The sequence below is a fragment of the Spermophilus citellus genome (genome assembly GCF_964194105.1).
Source record: "Spermophilus citellus genome assembly, chromosome: 17".
Lineage (NCBI taxonomy): Eukaryota > Metazoa > Chordata > Mammalia > Rodentia > Sciuridae > Spermophilus > Spermophilus citellus.
Genome location: NC_138199.1, coordinates 56153200 through 56175289, shown reverse-complemented (window position 1 = coordinate 56175289; position 22090 = coordinate 56153200). Strand labels below are relative to the sequence as shown.

General features: G+C 37.0%; 1 protein-coding gene across 1 annotated transcript in view; it reads right to left on the bottom strand.

Annotated features, from left to right (window-relative positions):
- BRCA1 (BRCA1 DNA repair associated) overlaps positions 1-22090 on the bottom strand; it is a 68124-nt gene that overhangs the window by 28584 nt on the left and 17450 nt on the right. Inside the window, 10 exon segments of the mRNA XM_081271653.1 lie at positions 2603-2774; positions 8848-8936; positions 9336-10049; positions 12750-12866; positions 13383-13459; positions 15171-15216; positions 16286-16391; positions 18507-18646; positions 19184-19272; positions 20707-20784. Of these exon segments, the coding sequence (XP_081127779.1) occupies positions 2603-2774; positions 8848-8936; positions 9336-10049; positions 12750-12866; positions 13383-13459; positions 15171-15216; positions 16286-16391; positions 18507-18646; positions 19184-19272; positions 20707-20784 (1628 nt within the window).

The window sequence follows — 22090 nt, the reverse complement described above, 5'->3', positions numbered from 1 at the left end:
TGTGGCTCAGTGCTAAAGGGTCCCTGGGTTCCATTCCTAGTACTAACAACAAATAAACCAGATCTTGCTAGACATGGTGGCACACACTTATAATCCAAGAGACTCAAAGGCTGAGGCAGGAGGACTACATGTTCAGGGTTAGCCTGGACAATTTAGTGAGACACTATCTCAAAACAAAAAATTTTAAAAATAAAAATAAAAAAGGCTGGGGAGTTAAGCTGAGGATGTAGTTCAATGGTTGAGCACTTGTTTAGTATATGTGAGACCCTGGGAAAAAGGAACAAAATAAAACAAACAAACAAAAAAATTGTTGGGGATGCAGCTCAGTGGAAAACCTATTGATTCAATTCCTAGACACACACATGAGCACACGCGCGTGCGTGCGCGTGCACACACACACACAGAGATAATAATCTACTACTTGACAAAAAATACAATGGGAATATAAGCTAATATTAGGGAGGAGCTAAAATTGGGTAAGGAATATGCAGGAACACTGCACTATCATTACAACTTTTCTGCAACTTATCCAAAATTATTTTAAAATAAAAAATTTACTTAAAAGTCATGAGTACAGCAGAAGGTAATCAAGTCTTTTTCCCAGGTTACGAAATTTGAGTTTCAGTTAGACCCATATCATCTTGAGGAAAAGGCTCACCCAACTAATTCAGAATTCTCAAGGAAGAAGCCTAGAAATTCTTTTTAAATTTTTCTTGATATTCTCTTTTAATTTTCATGAGTTGATAGCAAGGAGATACACAAAATATTTTCCAGGGCTGGGGCTGTGGCTCAGTAGCAAAGTTCATGCCTAGCATGTGTAAGGCACTGGGTTCGATCCTCAGTACCACATAAAAAAATAAATAAAATAAAGGCATCTGTTCGTCTACAACTATAAAAAATAAAAAAATTTTTAAAAAGTTTTCCAAATGAAGCCACAAAGAAATATTTTTGTTTCACAAAGAAATATTTTTATCTGCAGATCTTCAGAAAAAAAGATGAACACACATATATGCCAAAGACAAGATAGTATATTTACACAGATATTCAAAGCCAGACAATAACATTTCATATCTTGGGCATTAGAACTGAAAGTCCAGTCTATGTTCAGAATGAAGACTGTGAGAGTACCCTAAAGAAAAGAACTCTACTAGGAATGGGACTCTGAGCTTCATTATCTAGGAGAATTAAATGAAGATGCAGTTACAAAGAAAGCATTTAAGAAAATACATTTTGAAGCACTGCCATAGCAACAGAGTTTCTAGCTTCCATGCATGAGTTACTGTTTCTTTCTGAACATAAAAATACTGCAAGGCATACTTGTGGACCAAGAACACTGTTTTATATAGAGTTGAATTCCTAGAAAGACTCTAAAGAAAGCCTTCAGGCCCCTAGTAGGACTGTAGAAAGGAATACTGGAGAAAGGACTTCAACACTAAGTCAGCTAGGGGGTCTCTGAAATAGCTGTGAAGAGTACTTTGGGAGGGCTCGCCACCCTTGCCTGTCCTTAAACACCAAGATCCCTATGTGGATCCCCTAACAAGTCTCTCTTCTCTGTGTCAATGTTTGTCCCTATTTAAAAGCTTGCCAAAAAAAAAAAAAAAAAAAAAAAAAAAAAAAAGCTTGCCTCAATTCCCAATATCAAAAACAAAACACCCTCAAAATTCCAGAAAACCAAAAACCTGCTCCTATCTGAAGTAGAGGAGGTCTCTTCTTATAAATCAGAAAGCACATTAACTATGTCTTTGTATTCTGACAAAGTGCTATAAAGAGTTTGTCTGAGCCCCCAATAGCTTTCTGATATTATGGGGTTACCTTTTGCAAATCTCCACAATTACACTCAGCTTCCAAGAGCAAGAACTATACTGTCAGTCTCCTACAGGCTCTCCATAGCCTGTAGGTACTTATAGGTACTCAGACATGGACATGAATAAATGTCTTGGGTCCCTCTAAATGGCACATAAGTTGGAACAGGGACTAGAACCAAGGCTCCCAGATTATCCTTAGAGTGACTCAGTAAACAGGAGGCGAGCAAAAGTCATAAAGCTTTGGAATTAGGCCTACTTTTCAGAAGGAGATAGGCTTAGGACAGTGCTTAAGATACTGGCACTCGGGGAGGTGGCTCAAGCGGTAGCGCGCTCGCCTGGCATGCATGCAGCCCGGGTTCGATCCTCAGCACCATATACAAACAAAGATGTTGTGTCCGCTGAAAACTAAAATAAATAAATAAATAAATAAATAAATAAATATACTGGCACTCAGGTGCTGGGTTTGTGGCTTAGTGGTAGAGCGCTTGCCTAGCATACCTGAGGCTCTGGGTTCAATCCTCAGCACCACATTAAAAATAAAATAAAGATATTGTGTCTACCTCAAATTAAAACTAAATAAATAAGTAAATAATAATAATAATAAAAAAGATACTGGCACTTGGACTGGGGTTGTGGCTCAGCAGAATGCTTGCCTAGCACGTGTGAGGCCCTGGGTTCTAACCTCAGCACCGCATATAAATAAATAAATAAAATAAAGGTATTGTGTCCAACTACAACTAAAAAATAAATATTAAAAAAAAAAATAAAGATACTGGCACTTGGCTGATATTACAGACCTTCACCTGATAGGTTTTTTTCCAGATCTGGCAGGTCCTCAGGGGCACAAGAGTCAGCTACCAGGGAAGGGGCGTTGTCAGAAGACTGGCTCCCATGCTGTTCTAGCACTGCTTCCAGTTGAGCCATTTCCTGCTGGAGCTTTATCAGGTTATCTTGCATGGTATCCCTCTGCTGCAAAAACAAGAAAGGACACCAAGAAAATTATACATTTTGAAAAACTTGCCATAAAACAAAAATATGTCACACCAATTCATTTTAACATGGGAAGTGAAATCACCTAGTATGGAATTATAAGTTCGGGCTGAACACCTTTTATTTCAACCATATTTATGCAAATTAATGTCCTTGAAATTATTTCAAAATGATGTTAGAAGGGGGAAAAAAAAACCCTCCAATTCTCACAAATAGACTTGCTTTATTGTGATGTCTTTTTGTAGCTGGTTATCACTGGGGGGTACAGCTCAATGGTAGAACATTTGTCTAGCCATGTGTGAGGCCTTGGGTATAATCCCTAGTACCACAAAAAGCAAAAATATAAAATAAAATAAAGGTAGGAAGTGAAAAAATAATTTAGGTATTTAAGCACTATTGATATTTAAAATTAGCACAAATCTGATAACATTTCACACTGTTGTTTCTAAGTTTTGGTATTGTGAAATTCATAAGACTTTAAAATTAGTCCCCACAAAAATCTTGATTTTTTAAAAAACTGATATAATGTTGAATATTTCTTATGGTATTTTACAAAATACTATCAATAATTCTGCCTACATTATTAGCTTATGAGACTCTTCCTTTTCTGGGATTCTTTTGACTTTTTAGTTTCTAATGAAAAGGTAAATTCTTTAATTTAGCTATTTGTTCAGTTCATTCAACAACTACTGAGCCAAGCCATGTCCTAATTTTGGGGATGTGGCCCTCATGATTCTAAACTGGTACAGGATACCTGCAGTTCATTTTAGAATGTGCTGTTAGAAAAAAGCATCTAACAAAAAGAGCCCTAAGAAAGCCTGAAGGACAATTAACTGTTTTCAATTCAAGATAATGGATTCTCTTTGCTTATGAAGCTCCTGTTGTTTATTGCTCCATTTCAAGAAGCAATCTGTGAAGTTTAAGGTATTTGATAAGCAAAGAATTTAGGTACATAAGGAGTTTTCCAAAATATACACTTCTTCATCACTTTTCGAAAGAACATTGATGGTTGTTGGCAAGCTGGGAGAGTGTAAACACAGACTGTTCCACCCTCTGTTTCTTTCCTCTTCTTCTGATCCTTGAAAATGAGTTTGCCCTCTACTAAAAACAAGCCATCTTCTTTTTCCTGCTACACTGAGTTCATAGTTTTCAGGAGGTTTTTATGATAGAAAATGCATTTCCAGTTTTACAAAGGTTTCTACTGCTGTCTCGAGACTGCTTTGTTGCCAACATCTGCAGCAACGCCATGCCACCACGTGGTACTCCTGAGTACTTACATCACTGATCAAACCGGAGCCAAGGCCCTGCCTCAGTAAACCCAGAAAAAAACTGTACACAGATGCCTGACCAAAGCTTCAGAAACTAATTAGTGAGCAGGGCTACAACCACCACATCTATCCTTTATGTGGCCATTAAATCAGAAAAAAAAAAAAAAAACAGTAATGGGAAAATTAGAGTTAAATAACTTTCCTTTAGATTTTCTCAAACAAATTACTTATAACTTGGACAAATTCCCTTATAGGCAATTGGCTCAATACTTAGGGAGAACAAAACCAAACAGGTTACCAAGTCTTCTTGCTTCTAATTTTGAAATATCATCTTCTTTTTTTTAATATATTTTTTAGTTGTCATATATTTATTTATATGTGGTGCTGAGAATCGAACCCAGTGCCTCACACATGCCAGGCAAGCACACTACCGCTGAGCCCCAGCCCCAGCCCTGAAATATCTTCTTAAAGAGCTTCTTTTATCCCTATTCTATCCTACTTTTAATACAGCTACATTACTGCAGAAATTCCCTGAAAGCTATGTACATCATGCCTCTTTCTTCTATGAGGACCTTTTAGTGGTATATATACCACTGCGCAGATGATTAGTTAATACTTTCTGAACACTATATAATTGTTAGTCATTACTGCCCTCAGGGTAAAGTCCAAATTCCTAAGCACTGCATTCAAAAGGCCCTCCACACCCTGATTTTCTCTTCTTTCTCTCCAACATCTCCCATATGCCCATTTCTTAGTGACACAGGACAATTTTGTGTTTCCTGGGCATTTCATGCCTCTTGAACCTTTGCCTCAAATACTGCCTCCTCTTTTTTTCCACTTGGAAAAATTCTTTTTTTTTCTTTTTTAAAATTTTTTATAGTGTAGATGGACAGAATGCCTTTATTTTATTATTATTTTTTTAATGTGGGGACAGAATGCCTTTATTTTATTTTTTTTTTTAATGTGGTGCTGAGGATGGAACCCAGTGCCTCATACATGCTAGGCAAGCGCTTTGCCACTGAGCTACAGCTCCAGCCCTGGAAAAATTCTTCTTATCCTTCAAGGGCCAGCTCAAATGTCTCTCTTAGAAGTCCCCACCAATAATCTATCCATCATGAACAGAGGATCCCCTCATTATGTGGACTATACTATTAATATTAGTATTTACAAGTGGGATATATGACCTCCTTGATGGAAAGAACTGCCCCTTGAACAGATACTATTGATACCAAATTAGACATTCTTTTTTTTTTTTTTTTAAAGAGAGAGTGAGAGAGGAAGGAGAGAGAGAGAGAGAGAGAGAGAGAGAGAGAGAGAGAGAGAGAGAGAGAGAGAATTTTTAATATTTATTTTTTAGTTCTCGGCAGACACAACATCTTTGTTGGTATGTGGTGCTGAGGATCGAACCCGGGCCGCACGCATGCCAGACGAGCGCTCTACCGCTTGAGCCACATCCCCAGCCCAGACATTCTTTTTAAAAAATATTTATTTTTCAGTTGGACACAATACCTTTATTTTACTTATTTATTTCTATATGGTGCTGAGGATCAAACCCAGGGCCTCGCACGTGCTAGGCAAGCACTATACCACTGAGCCACAACCCCAGCCCTAGACATTCTTTATCTTCTACATAATTCTTGGGCTCTGTATAAACCGGGGATTTTGTGTGTGTGTGTGTGTGTGTGTGTGTGTGTGTGTGTGTGTGTGTGTGGTACTGGGGATTGAATCCAGGGACATTCTATCACTGAGCTACATCCCAGCCCTTTTTATTTTTTGAGACAGGGTCTTGCTAGGCTGCCCAGGCTGGCCTCAAACTGGTGATCCTCCTGCTTCAGTCTCTGAGTAGCTGTGGTTAAAGTCACGTGCCACCATACCTGGCCTACTTCAATCATTCTACCTGTCTGAGTAGACGTATGATAAAAAGAACTTTGTAAAATATATCCAGAACAAATAAACCTATCCCTGGGAATAATATCAAGGATATAAAAAAGCAAAGGAGTAGTTTATTTGAATGTCAGTTATAACACAAAATGGCTAAGGTAGATGGAATAAAAAAATGGAACCTAAAACTTTAAAACACAAGAGAAACAATTAGTTGACAGGCATTACTGACAGAGCTCCAAATCCATATTCAGAAATAATCTGAGGAATTACAAATAAATAAAAGGTCACCTAAGTATTTTCATCAATTTAGTCACCATAACAATCCTGTAGAACTGAATACTGGTGACAATTCAGGTATCAAACATGTAGTCATCCCAAAGGTTTCTTCCCTGATTCCAAGGGGCTTCAGGTCTAGGGATTTACTCTTAACAGAGAATAGGCAGTAGGAGACATGTCCTTTCTATCTCTGCTCCTCACAACAATGCCAAGATTTGGAAGATTTTAAAATTGGATGCTACCCAGTGTGGGCAAAAGTACAGGGAAACGGGAACCATCAAATACCACAGAGGCTGGAAAAAGCACAGATTGATTTAATCTTTTTTTTGGGGGGGGTACTAGAGTTTGACCCAAGAGTGCTTAACCACTGAGCCACATCCCTATATACCCTTTTTTATTTGAGACAGGGTCTCACTAAGTTGCTTATGGCCTCACTAAATTGCTGAGGCTGGCTTTGAACTTGTGATCCTTCTGCCTCAGTCTCCCGAGCCACTGGGATTACAGGCATGTGCCATCTGTCTGGTTTGGTTTAATCCTTCTAAAGGTCAATTTAACAATATGTATCAAAGATAAAAAAAAAAATTTCAGTTTTAGGAATTTATACAAAGGAAATCATCAGAGATGTGGACAAATATTTAGCTATCAAGATGTCTACCATAGTATTATATATAACAGCAAACTGTGACTGTTACCCTGAAATCTTCAACATTTAACAATAGGTTGAATAAATCATAATATACCCAACAGAATAAAATGCTATATAACAATTAAAACTAAAAGGCACTGAAGAATTTTAATGACATGATAAAAATTAAATTACAATGTAAGTATGTAGAGTTTTATTTATTTATTTATTTATTTATTTATTTATTCTGTAGTGGACACCATCTTTATTTTATTTATTTATTTTTTATGTGGTGCTAAGAATTGAACCCAGAGCCTCACACATGCTAGGCAAGTGCTTTGCCACTGAGCCACAATCCTAGCCCTATCTAAATGATTTTTTTAAAAGGTAAGGTGTAGGGGAGCTGGGGGCATAGCTCAGTTGTAATGAGTGTGTTCAGCATACACAAGGACTGGGTTCAATCTCCAACACCAAGAAATAAATAAATAATGATAAAGTATACATAAACACCCTATACACAAAGAAAGGAGACTCAGTGGATACAGACCAATGAGTTAACTATAACCATCTCTGGATAGCTTATAAAATTTATCTAATTTACCATCTTTTTTTTTTAAGTTGTAGATGGACACAATACCTTTATTTATTTATTTTTATGCAGTGCTGAGGATCAAACCCAGTGCCTCACTAGGCAAGCACTTTACCACTGAGCCACAACCCCAGCCCCTAATTCATCATCTTAACCATTTTGAACAGTACAGTTCAGTGACATTAAGTATTTTCTCAATGTCGTGTAACCATCACTACTATCTCTAAAATTTTATCATCATCATCCTCCCTAAACGAGACAGATACCCATTAAACAAGGAACTCTCTACTCCCTCCTCCCCCAAATCTCTGATAACCATTATTCTATCTTCTGTTTCTATAAATTTGATTATTCTAAGTACCTTATATAAGGAGAAATTACACAATATTTGTCCTTTGGAATATAACATTTTATTTAATGTTTTCAAGGTTCATCCATGGATGAGTCTTGTTTATCTGTTGTAGTCCCCTAATTTTTTTTTCTTTTTCAAATTTTTTTTAGTTGTTATAGACCTTTATTTATGCCAAGTGTGGGTGGCTCACGCCTGTAATCCCAGCAACTTAGAAGGATGAGGCAGGAGGATCACAAGTTCAAGGCCAGCCTCAGCAACTTCCTAAGACCCTATTTTAAAATAAAAAATAGAAAGGCTGCAGATATAGCTCAGGGATAGAGAGCCCCTGGGTTCAACCCCCAGTACCACATATACACTCAAAAAAAGTAACCAAATTATTGGCCTTATCTACTGGGTTCCAAATTATGCCCTTTTGTTGTTGTTGTTAAAGATGATTTACAGGCACTACAGAAAACTCAACTAATAGATTTCACATAAAAGACATAAACAGAAAAAAAAAAGGCACAAAACAGTGAAATACTAGATGGTCTCTAATGGGAAGAGAGCCCTACAGGCTCCAATTAAGCACCAAGATTAATCACCTCTCTCTGGATACCAAAGTGCTTTTATATGTTTTATAACAGGGCATATGGTTTTCAAGGTTCAGCTTATTTATTAAATTTAGTACTTAGTGTTCTTCAGAGAGCTAGATGGTGTACGTATGTGTATGACATGAGTTCCACAGAGGTGTTTATAATCTGATTTGGGGAAGCAAGGCATCATACTTAATTGTTGTGCCATTAATTCACAGGAAGATATCAGCAGACTTAAGAATGTGGATACATACCACTAAATGCAGAGGATACCACATACACATAAGTATCCATGTCTTTTTTTTTTTTTTAAGAGAGAGAGAGAATTTTTTTTTAATATTTATTTTTTAGTTTTTGGCAGACACAACATCTTTATTTTTTTTATTTTTATGTGGTGCTGAGGATTGAACTCAGCATTGTGCGCATGCCAGGCAAGCGTGCTACTGCTTGAGCCATATCCCCAGCCCCATCCCATGCCTTTTTTACCTGAGTGGTTAAAATATCACTCTGCGAAGACACCCCTGAGCAATCTTCAGAGAGGACTGTTTCACTTTCATAGCCAGATGCTGCTTCACCTTAAACAATAATAAAAACAGAGGTTCAGATGTAGGAAGACTATAAAAATTGCAACTTGCTTTAACTGTTTCTTCCCATTGGCAGGACTGGTTTCATCTTCATGTTACACAAAATGATTAACCTCCTTGCTACCAGGATTTCCTCTTACAACTTTTTAACAATAAAAATTGGAAGCAAGTCCACCAACAAATAGGATATTTAAAAGCTCATTCAATCAGGGAAGATGTGATAGCTGGGTGAAGGACTTCTGACTTAAGGAAAAGAATCTTAGAAGAAACATGTTTCAAGTTTAAGTAACTGTACTTGGAAATTCATAAAATGTGCTCCCCAAAAGGCATAAACATTTAGCTCATTTTATAAAACAGGCAGAAGCAAACACAAAAATCTGGTTCTAATACCTAAGTCTGAATCCACACTCTGCTCTTCTTGGTGATTATCTTCTTCTAGGCCAGTTTCCCTTTCTTCATCATTTGAAACCAATTTGTTGTCACTCAGCACAACTTCCTGGTTTTCAGACTGATGTTTCATTTGTTTGGAAGGTGGATCAAACATCAAGAAGGGGTCCTGGGAGTTTGTATTTGTTGTCAAGTCTTCTAATACACTGCACTGGGAAGAAAACAAGCTACCAGAGTATTTCGCTTCCTCACTAAAGTCATGTTCCTGGGAGGCCTTTTCGAGTATCACCTCATTATTGCAGTCATTTACACCAGTCCTAAATGATACCAGGTTCTCCTCTGTTTTCTTAGACAGACAGTCTGTCACAACAGTGCTGTTTTTGGTAGACTGAGGTGTTTTGGTTACTTTACCAAATAGTAAGTATTGGAAGGAGGGAAGTTCTTCATCCTCACTACAGGTGTTCTCTTCTGAGGACTCTAATTTCCTGGCCCCCTTTTGGTGACTCTGAGCCAAAGATGTATGGGCTAAAGGGCTTGGGCTCCTGCTAAATTCTCCCCTCTGGACATTCTTACTAAAAACAGCAGATTTTTCCTTAATGCCACCTTCAGTAAAGCTGGTATTTTCCTTTATTTCATCATCATCATCTAACAGGTCATCTGGAGTCTCAGAACAAACCTGAGTGACAGGACTAATTCTCATAGGTTGCTCTAAATTATCTGAAATTAGACATGGAGAGAAATCTGTATTAACAACTTGAACTACTTCATCTTCTCCTTGTCTTTTTATTTCAGGGTATTTACAATTAATTAGAGAAAGATTTTGTTTATAGGCTTCAGGTTGCATAAGACCTAATCTAAGCACAGCATTTAATTTGGGTCCTCTGTTTCTACCTAGTTCTGTTTGAATGTTTTCACCACTGGAACCTACTTCATTAATACTGGAGCCTACTTCATTAGTACTAGCACCTACTTCATTAATACTGCCTGAGTTGGCTTCTTTAAAAGCACTTTCTCTAATGCTATTTTGGCTAATTGTGCTCACTGTACTTTGAATGATTCTCTTATATCCCAGTATTTTTTCAGGTGACCCTGAATGTTTCTCAAACTTTTCCCCTAATAGGGTACTTTCTGTAGATCTTTCAGTTTGCAAACCCCTTTCTCCACTTAGCACATCTTTGGGGTCTTTGGTATTATTAGACCTTTGAATTATTTCTATTTTCTTACATTTAGTGTTAACAGATGACCTGATGGGAGAAACTGATGGTATATGATATGGGTTTTGTAAAATTCCATGTTTATATGCAGTAATAAGTTTAGTTTCACTGCCTCTGAACGGAAATGAAGGACAAGTTCTAGAGACTTCTGTAATATTACATTTGGCATCATCACCTGGCTTATTTTTCTGACAAACCACAGGGAAGCCCATAGTGGCATTAATTGTCTGGACATGCGGAATTTTAGACTCTTTATTTCCCCAATTTTTGTCTTTTTGCTCACATTCAAGATTGACTTCTGTGCTTTGTTTCTGTAAGGTTTGGGAGGGAACGTAGACAGCTGCACATTCCTTTTCTTGATTTCCTGGGTTTGAAAACAGAGCAAATGACTGACGCTTTGAAACTTGGAATGTATTCTCTAAATACTGAGTATCAAGTTCACTTTCTTCCATTTCTACATTTATCTCCTGAATGTGGTTAACATCGTGTCTCAATGAATTCTTGAAACCCCCTGTGTCGTTTCTAGTATCTTTAGGATGACCATGGATAAATTCCTTGGGGTTTTCGATTGCCACATACTGAGTAACATGTTGATTTGATGCTGTTCTTGCTTTTCCAAAAGTGTTAGCCTCCAGTAATGAGATACTGTCCTGAGTGCCATAATCAGTATCAGGTACCAATGAAATACTGGTACTTTCTGCAGATCTTTCAGTTTGCAAACCCCTTTCTCCACTTAGCACATCTTTGGGGTCTTTGGTATTATTAGACCTTTGAATTATTTCTATGTTCTCTTCTGTTCCTTCTTTCTGAAGGTTAGGATCAACAAATTCTTTAACTTTACTAGAACTTGAGCAGTTAGTAAAAAGACCAGATATGCCTGTTAACTTTGGTCCTGGGAAAACATCATTGGTATATCTCTTAATTATTTGTTCATTTGGCTGGTTACTCTTCTTGACTTCAGTTGCAGGTTTTGCATCTTCCATGAGATGAAGCTTTTTGCCATGCCTGACTGGCATTTGGTTGGAATTTCCTGTCTTTATTTCTTCACTGCTAGTAAAACTATCAATTTGTAATTCAATGTGATGAGGTGGACTTGTATTTCTATTTACTGCTAGTTCAAGCGCATGAATATGCTTAGTAGAGGACTTCTTCCTCAGCCTATTTTTCGTAGGTGCTTTTGAATTGTGGATATTTAATTCTAGTTCCATATTGCTTATACTGCTGCTTATAGGTTCAGCTTTAGTTCTGAAAGCAGACTCTTTTTCCAATGATTCTATTGGGTTAGCATTTTTCTCTTTCTGAACATAATCAATTTTTGTTTCATTCTCTTGGCCACTATTAGTAATATTCATTACTTGATCATTCTGTTCCATTTGGTCAGTTCCCTGATTTATTTTTTCAGGAGTCTTTTGAACAACTGCCAAATCTGCTTTCTTGATAAAATCCTCAGGATGAAGGCATGATGTAGTTCTCCTTTTACGCTTTAATTTATTTGTGAGGGGACACTCTTGTGTTATTTGTGGTTCTGCGGCAAATGCTCCTATAATTAGATTTTCAGTTACATGGCTCAAGTTAGGGAGGCTTGCCTTCCTCCGATAGGTTTTCCCAAATATTTTATCTTCAATATTACTCTCAACTGCTTTGGAGCAGATTCTTTCACGTTTAAAAATTAAAGCATTATGCGGGTCAGTGGCCAACAAGTCTATTTTCTCTGAAGAACCAGAAAATCCATCTACTTCATTTGGAATTTCTAATATACCAGCTACTTTAGCATTTGACTCAGAACCCCCATCATGTGAGTCGTCAGAAGTTAACATTTCGTCACTTCTGGAAAACCACTCATTAACTTTCCGAATGCTGCTATTTCGTGTTATCCAAGGAACATCTTGGGTATCTCTAGAATTCTCAGAGCATGGAGGTTTCTGCTTACTTGGTTCTTTTTTCTCATATAGGGGATCAACATTCAGATCTACCTTTTTCTCTGTGCTGAGAGTTTGCCTATCGTTACAGGTTTTCTTACTTTTAGCCCATCTGCTCTGTTGGCTCCTTGCTAAGCCAGGCTGTTTGCTTTTATTACAGAATTCAGCCTTTTCTACATTCATTCTGTCTTTAGTGAGTAATAAACTGCTGTTCTCATGCTGTAATGAGCTGGCACGAGTATTTGTGCCACATGTCTCCACATGCAAGTTTGAAACAGAAATACCCTGATACTTTTCTGGATGCCTCTCAGTTGCATGCTTCTCAATGATGTTCAACTCTTTATTACTGGATTGATGATGTTCAATATTTGCTATGTCCTTCTCAGAAAACTCACAAGCAGCTGAAAATATATAAAAATAATAAGATGCTTAAAAACTGAATTATCATAAATAAATACATAATTAATATAACTTGTGAGTGGAAATCAAGCAACTAGTTTTAGAAAAACTAATATCATAAACTACCAAATATACTGAAGATGTAACTCATGCTCTTTCAAATAATTTCTATTTGCCTAAATTCTCACTATTCCCCTCAAGCCAATCAAAAAGTCAATTTCAGAATGTTCCCTATGTATAAACCACATCTCCTATCTCCCAACTTCTAACAGTGAATTAAATGCAGTCTGTTTGGTCATCAGACACACAGTATTCTATTCTATCTACACACTCATATTCCATACACTTAGAAAGAAGTTGGAAAAAACTGAAATACAAATATGTCAATTAAAAGTAAAAGGCAGGGCTGGGGTTGTGGCTCAGTGGTAGAGTCCTCGCCTAGCATGCATGATGCCTGGGTTCTCTATCTACAGTTCTCTATCTTCAGTGTCTATTAAGTTGGGAAGACTTGCCATTACCCTTATTTGCAGAATCCACACTGGTTTCAGCCCTGGCTCCTTGAGTGGTGGTTTGCAACAATTCCTGGTCTCTCACACTATAAGGAAAACACAGAAGCCTTAATTAGAATCATTAGTTATATGTTCATAGAACTGTCAAATGAGCAAGATGAAATATTTTAACTCCTCTAGGTAGGGCTGTAGTTGCTGACCAATTTGACTCATTTTGTGATTCCTGGTCTTTCCTTTAAGTAACCTCTAATCCAAATGAAATGGTTAGAATGAGAACATCCAGTCACAAAATTCTGTCTGCAAGACAGAACATTGCTTTATAAAGATGCAAACGAGAGCCACAATTTACATGACTGCTAAAAGATAGTTTTTAAAAAATGCTTAGTTGGGCATGGTGGCCCACACCTATAAGCCCAGAGGCTCAGGAGGCTGAGGCAGGAGGATCACAAGTTCAAAGCCAGCCTCAGCAATGCAGTGAAGCCCTAAGCAATGTAGTGAGACTCCACCTTATGTAGCTCAGTAGTAAAGTGGTTAAGGACTGCTGGGTTTAATCCTTAGTAACCATTTCTCCACCCCCCCACCCCCCCACACACACAAAAAAAAAAAAAAAAAAAAGAAAGAAAAAAAGTAGAAAGGACTGATTGGGTTACAGCTCAGTGGTTAAGCACCTCTGGGTTCAACCCCAGTTCCCCAAAATAAAAGAATATCTTAGCTGGGCACAGTGACACATGCCTATAATCTCAGAGCCTTGGAAAGCTGAGGCAAGAGGACTACAAATTCAAGACCAGCCTTAGCAATTTAATAAGACTGTCTCAAAACTAAAAGTAAAAAAGCACTGGAGGTGTAGCTCAGTGGTACAGAGCCTCTGTTTCAATCCTCTGTATTGAAAGAAAAAAAAAAGGACAAAAAAACTCTTTTTACAGGGGATTGAACCCAGGCACTTAATCACTGAGCCACATCCTTAGTCCTTTTATTTTGAGACAGGGTCTCACTAAGTTGCTTAGGACCTTGCTAAATTGCTGAGGCTAGCCTTGAATTTGTAATCCTCCTGCCTCAGCCTCCTGAGACTCTGGGATTACAGACATGTGCTACCACACCCAGCTAAAAAAGTGTATATTAATGAGAAGGTAGGAGCAAAAAACAACAAAGGAAGCACTAGAAGAGCAGGCATTCCAATGAAATGCAAAAGCTACTACTTTGCTTCATTGCTTTCTTTGCTTCTTTTCTGGCCAAGAATAATGTCCTTTTAATTTCAAGATTAGGAAAAAGTAATTTTTAAACAAAAACTGATTGCTAATGACATCACCATAATTCAGATCAGTTATCTTAATCAGGGTCAAGCAATAATTCTTAAGGAAAGCATTCTTGCAGGTAACCCAACTGGAGGGCCCTTGTAGATTATTATGTTACTTATATTGATAAAGTTTGGGAATAGGTGAAATGAAAGAACTGAGGAAAGAAAGAAAACTACAAATAAAATCCTCTAATAATTCCATTAGCAATTACCACTGGGTCAATACTAAATATGAGAAAATCAGCTAGAAAATAACCATCTGCTAAAAGCAAGTTTGTATAGAGTTTCAATGTTATCTTAAGGTCCTTTGGACACTACTCATAAATAGATTAAACAAACAAAAACAGTATTTCCTCAGATATAAAATGAGAGGATAAGATAAGATGATCTCTAAAGTTTCTTCCAAGGACTTCATTCAAATCTAGGAAAATACTAATCCTAAATGTTAAATATGAAAAAAAAAAAAAAAAAGGCTTCATAGACAAAGGCTCTTTTTGACTCACCTGCAATAATTTGCCTTATTAACTGTATCTTCAGAAGAATCAGATCCTAAAAATATCCATCAAAACCCCCCCCAGAACAAATCAGTCAGTTTTTGTTTATTAAAAGGGTTAAATTTGAAAAATGTACTTGTTGCAAAGTAGATATTCATTCACTTAGAAACATTTACTGAACATCTATATTACATGGCAAGCAAGACAGATTAGTCATGCAACACAGAGAAGTAGAAAGTACAGGCTCTGAAGCTTATTTCTGAAGCTTATTTAAAAAATGGATCTGCCACTTACTAGCTTTACTAACTTAGCAATATTTAACTTCTGTGACTAATTTCTTCATCTGTAAAATAAGTATACATATTTACAACCTCAGAAGTTTGACGTGCATTTTTAAATGAGTTATAAAAGAAAAACCAACAGTGCCAGGGATACAAGTAAGTGGTCCTAAATATTAAATACTATAATTATTTTTGAGACATATACCTATTGCTCATGAGTTTATTATCTTATGGGTAGGAGACATATGGGTAATTTCAGTGAAATCCAATAAGTGTTAAGGAAACACATGGCAGTCTTTAAAAGCTCAAAAGAGGACCGCCTTTCCCAATTCTAAAAGAGAAGGCAGTTAGACTTTTTTGAACTCTTGGTTTATTTTTTTGGTGTAGATGGACACAACACAATGCCTTTATTTTTTTATGTGGTGCTGAGGATCGAACCTGGGTCCCATCTGTGCTAGGCGAGCACTCTACCACTGAGCCACAATCCCAGCCCCAGGTTTGTTTTTAAATGGCTTACTAAACTAGTAAAAATTATTTTGGATCCCTTTAAATGATATAGAAACCCATCATGTTCTTTCTTACTGCTATTTTCCATTTTTCCAAAATTTATTCACACTAGCTTATAACCATTCTTTTGCTCCCTTTATAAAGTAAGACTCTTTGAGGTGTAAACTGTATCTTTTACATTATTTATAACTCACCATAGGGCCCATAAAATTATTTTATTTTCACTTCCAAAAGTTCCCTGTCACATGTATAAATTATGACTAAGGTTTTTGGTAAAACAGTAAGACAAGCAATCTAGCAACTATTATTCTACACTTAAGAAATCTGAGACCTTACCCAATTCAATGTAGACAGATTTATTTTGAGGTTGTATCTGCTGCTTTGTCCTCAGAGATTTCATGATTCCAAGGTTAGAGAGTTGGACACTAAGACTGGTTTCCTGCTAAGCAGTACAGTAAAGAATGGTCAACAAATCGATGGCCAGTTCAGTGCTTTTTTCCTAAAGAGAAACTTGAGACCATGGGCAAAACAAATCCACCACAATCAGATAAATAAAATTTATGATACCTGGGGAAAAACCTGACAAACTACTCACTAAAATGTCAGGGTTATTTGTGAGTTGAGTATTTTTCCTCTCTATTGTTTAAAAATTTTCCAAACCGATTATGTACCATTATATACATTTCTATTTATTTATTTATTTATTTATTCATTCATTCATTCATTTATTAGTTGTAGATGGACACATACCTTTATTTATTTTTATGTGATGCTGAGGATTGAACCCAGTGCCCCATACATGCAAGGCATGCACTCTACCACTGAGCCACAACCCCAGTCCCATTATGTACATTCTTAAAAGTATTAAAATTTGCTGGGTACAATGGCACATACCTGTAATCCCAGTGGCTCAATATATATGTATGTATATATATATTTTTTAAGCTAATAATTGATATATACTTATGACCACATCTGATGAAGGGTTAGCAACTAAGATAAATTTTAAAAAGAGAGAAATGATGATAATAAAACCCCAGTATACCTAAGAACAAATTTAGTAACAGAATATTTAAAAGTCCCAACAATGCTTTTTTGAACTGGGGATTGAACCCAGAGGTGCTTCACACTGACCTACATACCCAGTTCTTTTTATTTTTTATTTTGAGATGGGGTCTATGCTAAGTTGCCTAGGCTGGCCTTGAACTTCTCATCTTTTTCCCCAAGTCAATGGGATTATAGGTGTCTGCCACTGAGCACCGTCCAACATTACTTTTTTTGGGGGGAGGGCAGGTTACTGGGGATAGAACCCGGGGCACATAACTATTGAGCCACATCCCCAGAAATTCTAAAAACTTTTTTATTTCAAGACAGGGTTTTACTAAGTTGCTCAGGACCTTGCTAAATTGCTGAGGAACTTGTAATCCTCCTGCCTCAGCCTCCCAAATTGCTCAGATTACATGTATGCGCCATGGCACCTGGCCCAACATCACTTTGAATGAAGATTTTTCTGCTTCCTATTTTGCCCTTCTACAGAAAAACAAATGTTAATACCATAAGACCTGTTATTTTTAAGATATCCATCATGCATTCACATATTAGTTAACATCAGAGCAAATAACTGCATTTCCTTTGATTACACATTTTAATTGAAGTTTGTTTTGGTTTTTTGATACTGGCAATTGAATCCAGGGGCATTCTACTACTGAGCTATTTTCCCAGCCCCCTTTTTTGGTGACATGGGGATTGAACCCAGGACCTCACACATGCTAGGCAAGCACTCTGCTACTGAGCTACATTCCTAGCAACTCCAACCCATTTAAAAAATTTCTGAGATAGGGTCTTGCTTGGTTGTCCAGCTGGACCTCAAACTTGAGATCCTTTGCCTTAGCATCTCAAATAGCTGGGAATAGCCATGCCTGGCTTAAAGCACTTTTCAAATGCTTAAAAAGATCAGGGACTTTGTGGCTATTGTTTTTTAATATTTATTATTTTTTTAATTGTAGTTAGACACAATACCTTTATTTTAATGAGGTGCTGAGGATCAAACCCAGGGTCTTATACATGCTAGGCAAGTGCTCTACCACTGAGCCACAAACACAGCCCCTTGAAGCTATTTTTGACATGCATCAGAGCTGATAAAGCTCCAAAGTAGGGTCAGTTCCTAAAAAATGTTTCTCTCGACATACCAGTCACCCTGACCTTTCCAAATTCCTTGAACTCTTATTGATTAGAACACTTGTCCAACCACTTAATTTACAACGTTCCTTTCCTTTTTTTTTTTTCCAGTACTAGGGACTGAACTCAGGAGCACTCTCCCACTGATCTATATCCCCAAGTCCTTTTTATTTTGAGACAGGGTCTCACTGAATTGCCAAGACTGGCTTCCAACTTGTGATCTTCCTGCCTCGGCCTCTCGAGTAGCTATAATTACAGGTTATGTGTCACCATACTTTCTTTACTGATACTTCATATAATGCCACAAACATTTAGCTCATTCGCTAATTCACAATATTTAATGAAGGAATGTTACCAGAATAAATGAAAATGGCTTTACCAAGGTAGGATTTTCAGGTTCACTTTCTCGAAATCTTTTGGCACGGTTTCGGTAGCCCATACTTTGGATGATAGAAATCTCTTCCTTTAAATGTTCAGGAGAGTTATTTTCCTTTTTTGGAAAGTTATAACTGTTGGCAACTATAAATTATAAGGGAACACATTATTTTCTTATTTTTGGAATGCTGGAAATCAAACCCAGGCTTCATGCGTATTAAGAAAGCACTCTACCACTGAGCTATATCCCTAGCCTGGAACACATTATTTTTTCAGTTTCTACTCCTAAGAAACAAACACATACAGACGGTCAAAGTGATTTCTATTTCTTCTTGTCCACCTAAAACTAACAAATTTGCCTATTAATATCATATTTCACTGACTATGAGATAGCAATGATGTAAGCTAAACCATTATTTTATGGGTCACTAAAAAAAATTAAACAATGACACACCATCAATACTAAAATATTCCCAATTTCAGAGATGTTAAGATGTGCATATCAGGATTAATAAAATAAGGTCTGAGATTAATAGGAGTGATTTAAAATATAGATTCACAGATACAGAGCTAAAATTAACCTAGACCAAGGAGGTCTTATCATCTGTTCACAGAAAATAATTATTCAGAGTTCCTGAGAATTTAAGGACAGCACTGCCTCTGGGGCTATGCAATACTTACACTGCAATCCTGTGTCAAGCTCAAAAGCATGAATGATTTTCAATAGCTCTTCAACAAGTTGACTAAATCTTGTACTTTCTTGTAGGCTTCTGAAATTAAATTGTTTGAGAGGCACACTTAGCAAGTGATTATCAACTTTTTTTTTTGTACTTATAGATGGACAGAATGCTTTTATTTAATTTTATGTGGTGCTAAGGATCAAACCCAGTGCCTCACACAAGCCAGCCAAGTGCTCTGCCACTGAACACACCCCAGCCCTGATTATCAATTTTTTTAAGGACACTAAATAAGGAAAGAAATATAAACAAATAAATATAAGATTATAACTGTTTTCTACTACAGCTATGGTAGAAAACCGTATTTAAAAACTAGAGCTATTAGTGACATTGCACTATAATTAACATATCATTGACATCAGAATATATTGTGTGGCAGTGTTAATATTTTTTTCTTTTTCTTTTTGGTACTGAGGACTGAAACAGGAGTACTTCATTACTGAGCCACATCCTCAGTCCCCCCCCCCTTTTTTTTTGAGACAAGGTCTTGCTAAATTGCTTAGGGTCTCACCAAGTTGCTGAGGCTAGCTTTGAACTCCTGATCCTCCTGCTTCAGACTCCAAAGTTGTTGGGATTACAGACATGTGCCACCACACTCAGCCAATTATTTCATTTAAAAAAAATATTTTTAGTTGCAGGTAGACACAATACCTTCATTTTATTTTTATATGGTGCTGAGGATCAAACCCAGTGCCTCATGCATGCCAGGCGAGCACTCTACCACTGAGCCCCAGCCCCTCATTCATTCTTTTATTTTTAGTTGTAAATGGACACAATGCCTTGGTTTTATTTGTATGTGGTGCTGAGGATCGAATCCAGTGCCTTCCAAATTCGAGGCGAGCGCTCTACCACTGAGCTACAACCCTAGCCCTCATTCATTCTTTTAAATATCTGAGCACCTACAACATTCCAGACATTGGAGAGACATTATGGATCAAGATAGACAAAGTCACTGTCTTAACAGAACTTCCACTATGGCAAGAAAGATATATAAATAAATACATATGTATATAAATACATGTGTACAGGTAAATAATTAGGTAGAAATAAATGAAATGAAGAAAAATAAAAGCAGGATTAGTGGATAATTGGGGCAGGATTGTGCTGCTGTACTTTAGATAAAAATGCAAGTCCTTGCATTATTCAGAAACACTAGAAAAAGGCAATAAGTTATCTACAGCATTACCATTGCCTGATCTCCTCTGATGTTGGAAGCTTATCAGGATTGGGCCTGGTTGGTATTTGGATGGGAAAATAAAGGCATCAGTTTGCTCTGTAAGGCAGATGTCCCATAAAACTTTCAGGAAAATAACCTTAGAAATAATTTACTCTGTCTGCTAAACACACTTTTATACATTTTTCTACTGGTGAATAGTTTTTTAGGAACACTAGCTATGCTATCAAAGAATCTTTACGTTTTCCTGCCATTGTTGCTTCCAACCTCCCACCATTATACAAATTATATACCTTTTGGTTATATCATTCTTACACAAAGGACACTGCGAAGGCCCTTTCTTCTGGTTGAGAAGTTTCAGCATACAAAATCTATAAATTATAAAGAAAGAAAAGAACAATTCAAATTGCTTTCTTTTGTGGAGAGAACATTCAAAAGGCAAACAGCCATGAAAAGATAATCTCATAACTGCCCTGAAGAATCATTTAAAAAGTAATGACAGGTGAATTACAACCAATGGTTATCTCTAATTTTTTTAGACGCTGCATAAGCAGGAAACCAAACTATGTAAGAAATGATCTATGAAAACTTAACTTACCTGCATATAGCTTAAGGTTATGATCAAATAAAACTTATTAAAAAGTTAATATGTCATATTTAATGATATATTCATAATTATTTCATATTGCATAATTAGACATAAATGGTAAGTAGTTCATGTAAAATGATTATAATTCATTAAAGAATTCAGCACCTGGGGCTGGGGATGTAGCTCAGTGGTAATGGCAACTAAGCTATATCCTTAACCCACATGTATTGGCTTCTCTCTCTTTTTTTAAATAGGTTACATTCACTTTATTTTTCTCGTATTAAAAACCTTATATTGTAGCCACAGCTGGAGTCTGGATCCTTTGTACCCACTCTGGTGCAGGTTTTAAAAACTACCAGGCACAATGGAAGACGCCTGTAATCCCAGCAGCTTAGGAGGTTGAAGCAGGAGGATCACAAATTCAAAGCCAGCCTCAGCAAAAATAAGGTACAAAGCAACTCAATGAGACCCTGTCTCTAAATAGGGCTGGGGATTTGGCTCAGTGGCCAAGTGCCCCTGAGTTCAATCCCTGGTACCCCCGTCCCCCAAAAAAACCCACACTGGTGTGGGTTTTACAAGATGGTTGGTGAATTCCTGATAGGGACACTTGGTGAACACAGACTCTTTTCCAGGGTTAGGGTCAGGGAGATGTATGTCCTGGATATGTGTATTGCCCTCTCTTAATCCACACAACAACCCTAAAAAATTATCTCCATTTAGGGGCTGGGGTTGTGGCTTAGCAGTAGAGCGCTCGCCTCGTACGTGCGAGACCCTGGGTTCGATCCTCAGCACCACATACAAAAATAAACAAGTGAAATAAAGGTGTTGTGTCCAACTACAACTAAAAAAATAAATATTTAAAAAAAAAAAAAAAAGAGGGGCTGGGGATGTGGCTTAAAATGTATCGAGTTTGCCTAGCATGCATGAGGCACTGGGTTCGATTCTCACCACCACATAAAAATAAAATAAAGATATTGTGTCCACCTAAACCTAAAAAATAAATATTAAAAAAAAAAAACAGTAACATTGCTGTAATATTTTTAAAAAATTATGTCCATTTAAAATAGAGACTTGTCCCAAATCACAGT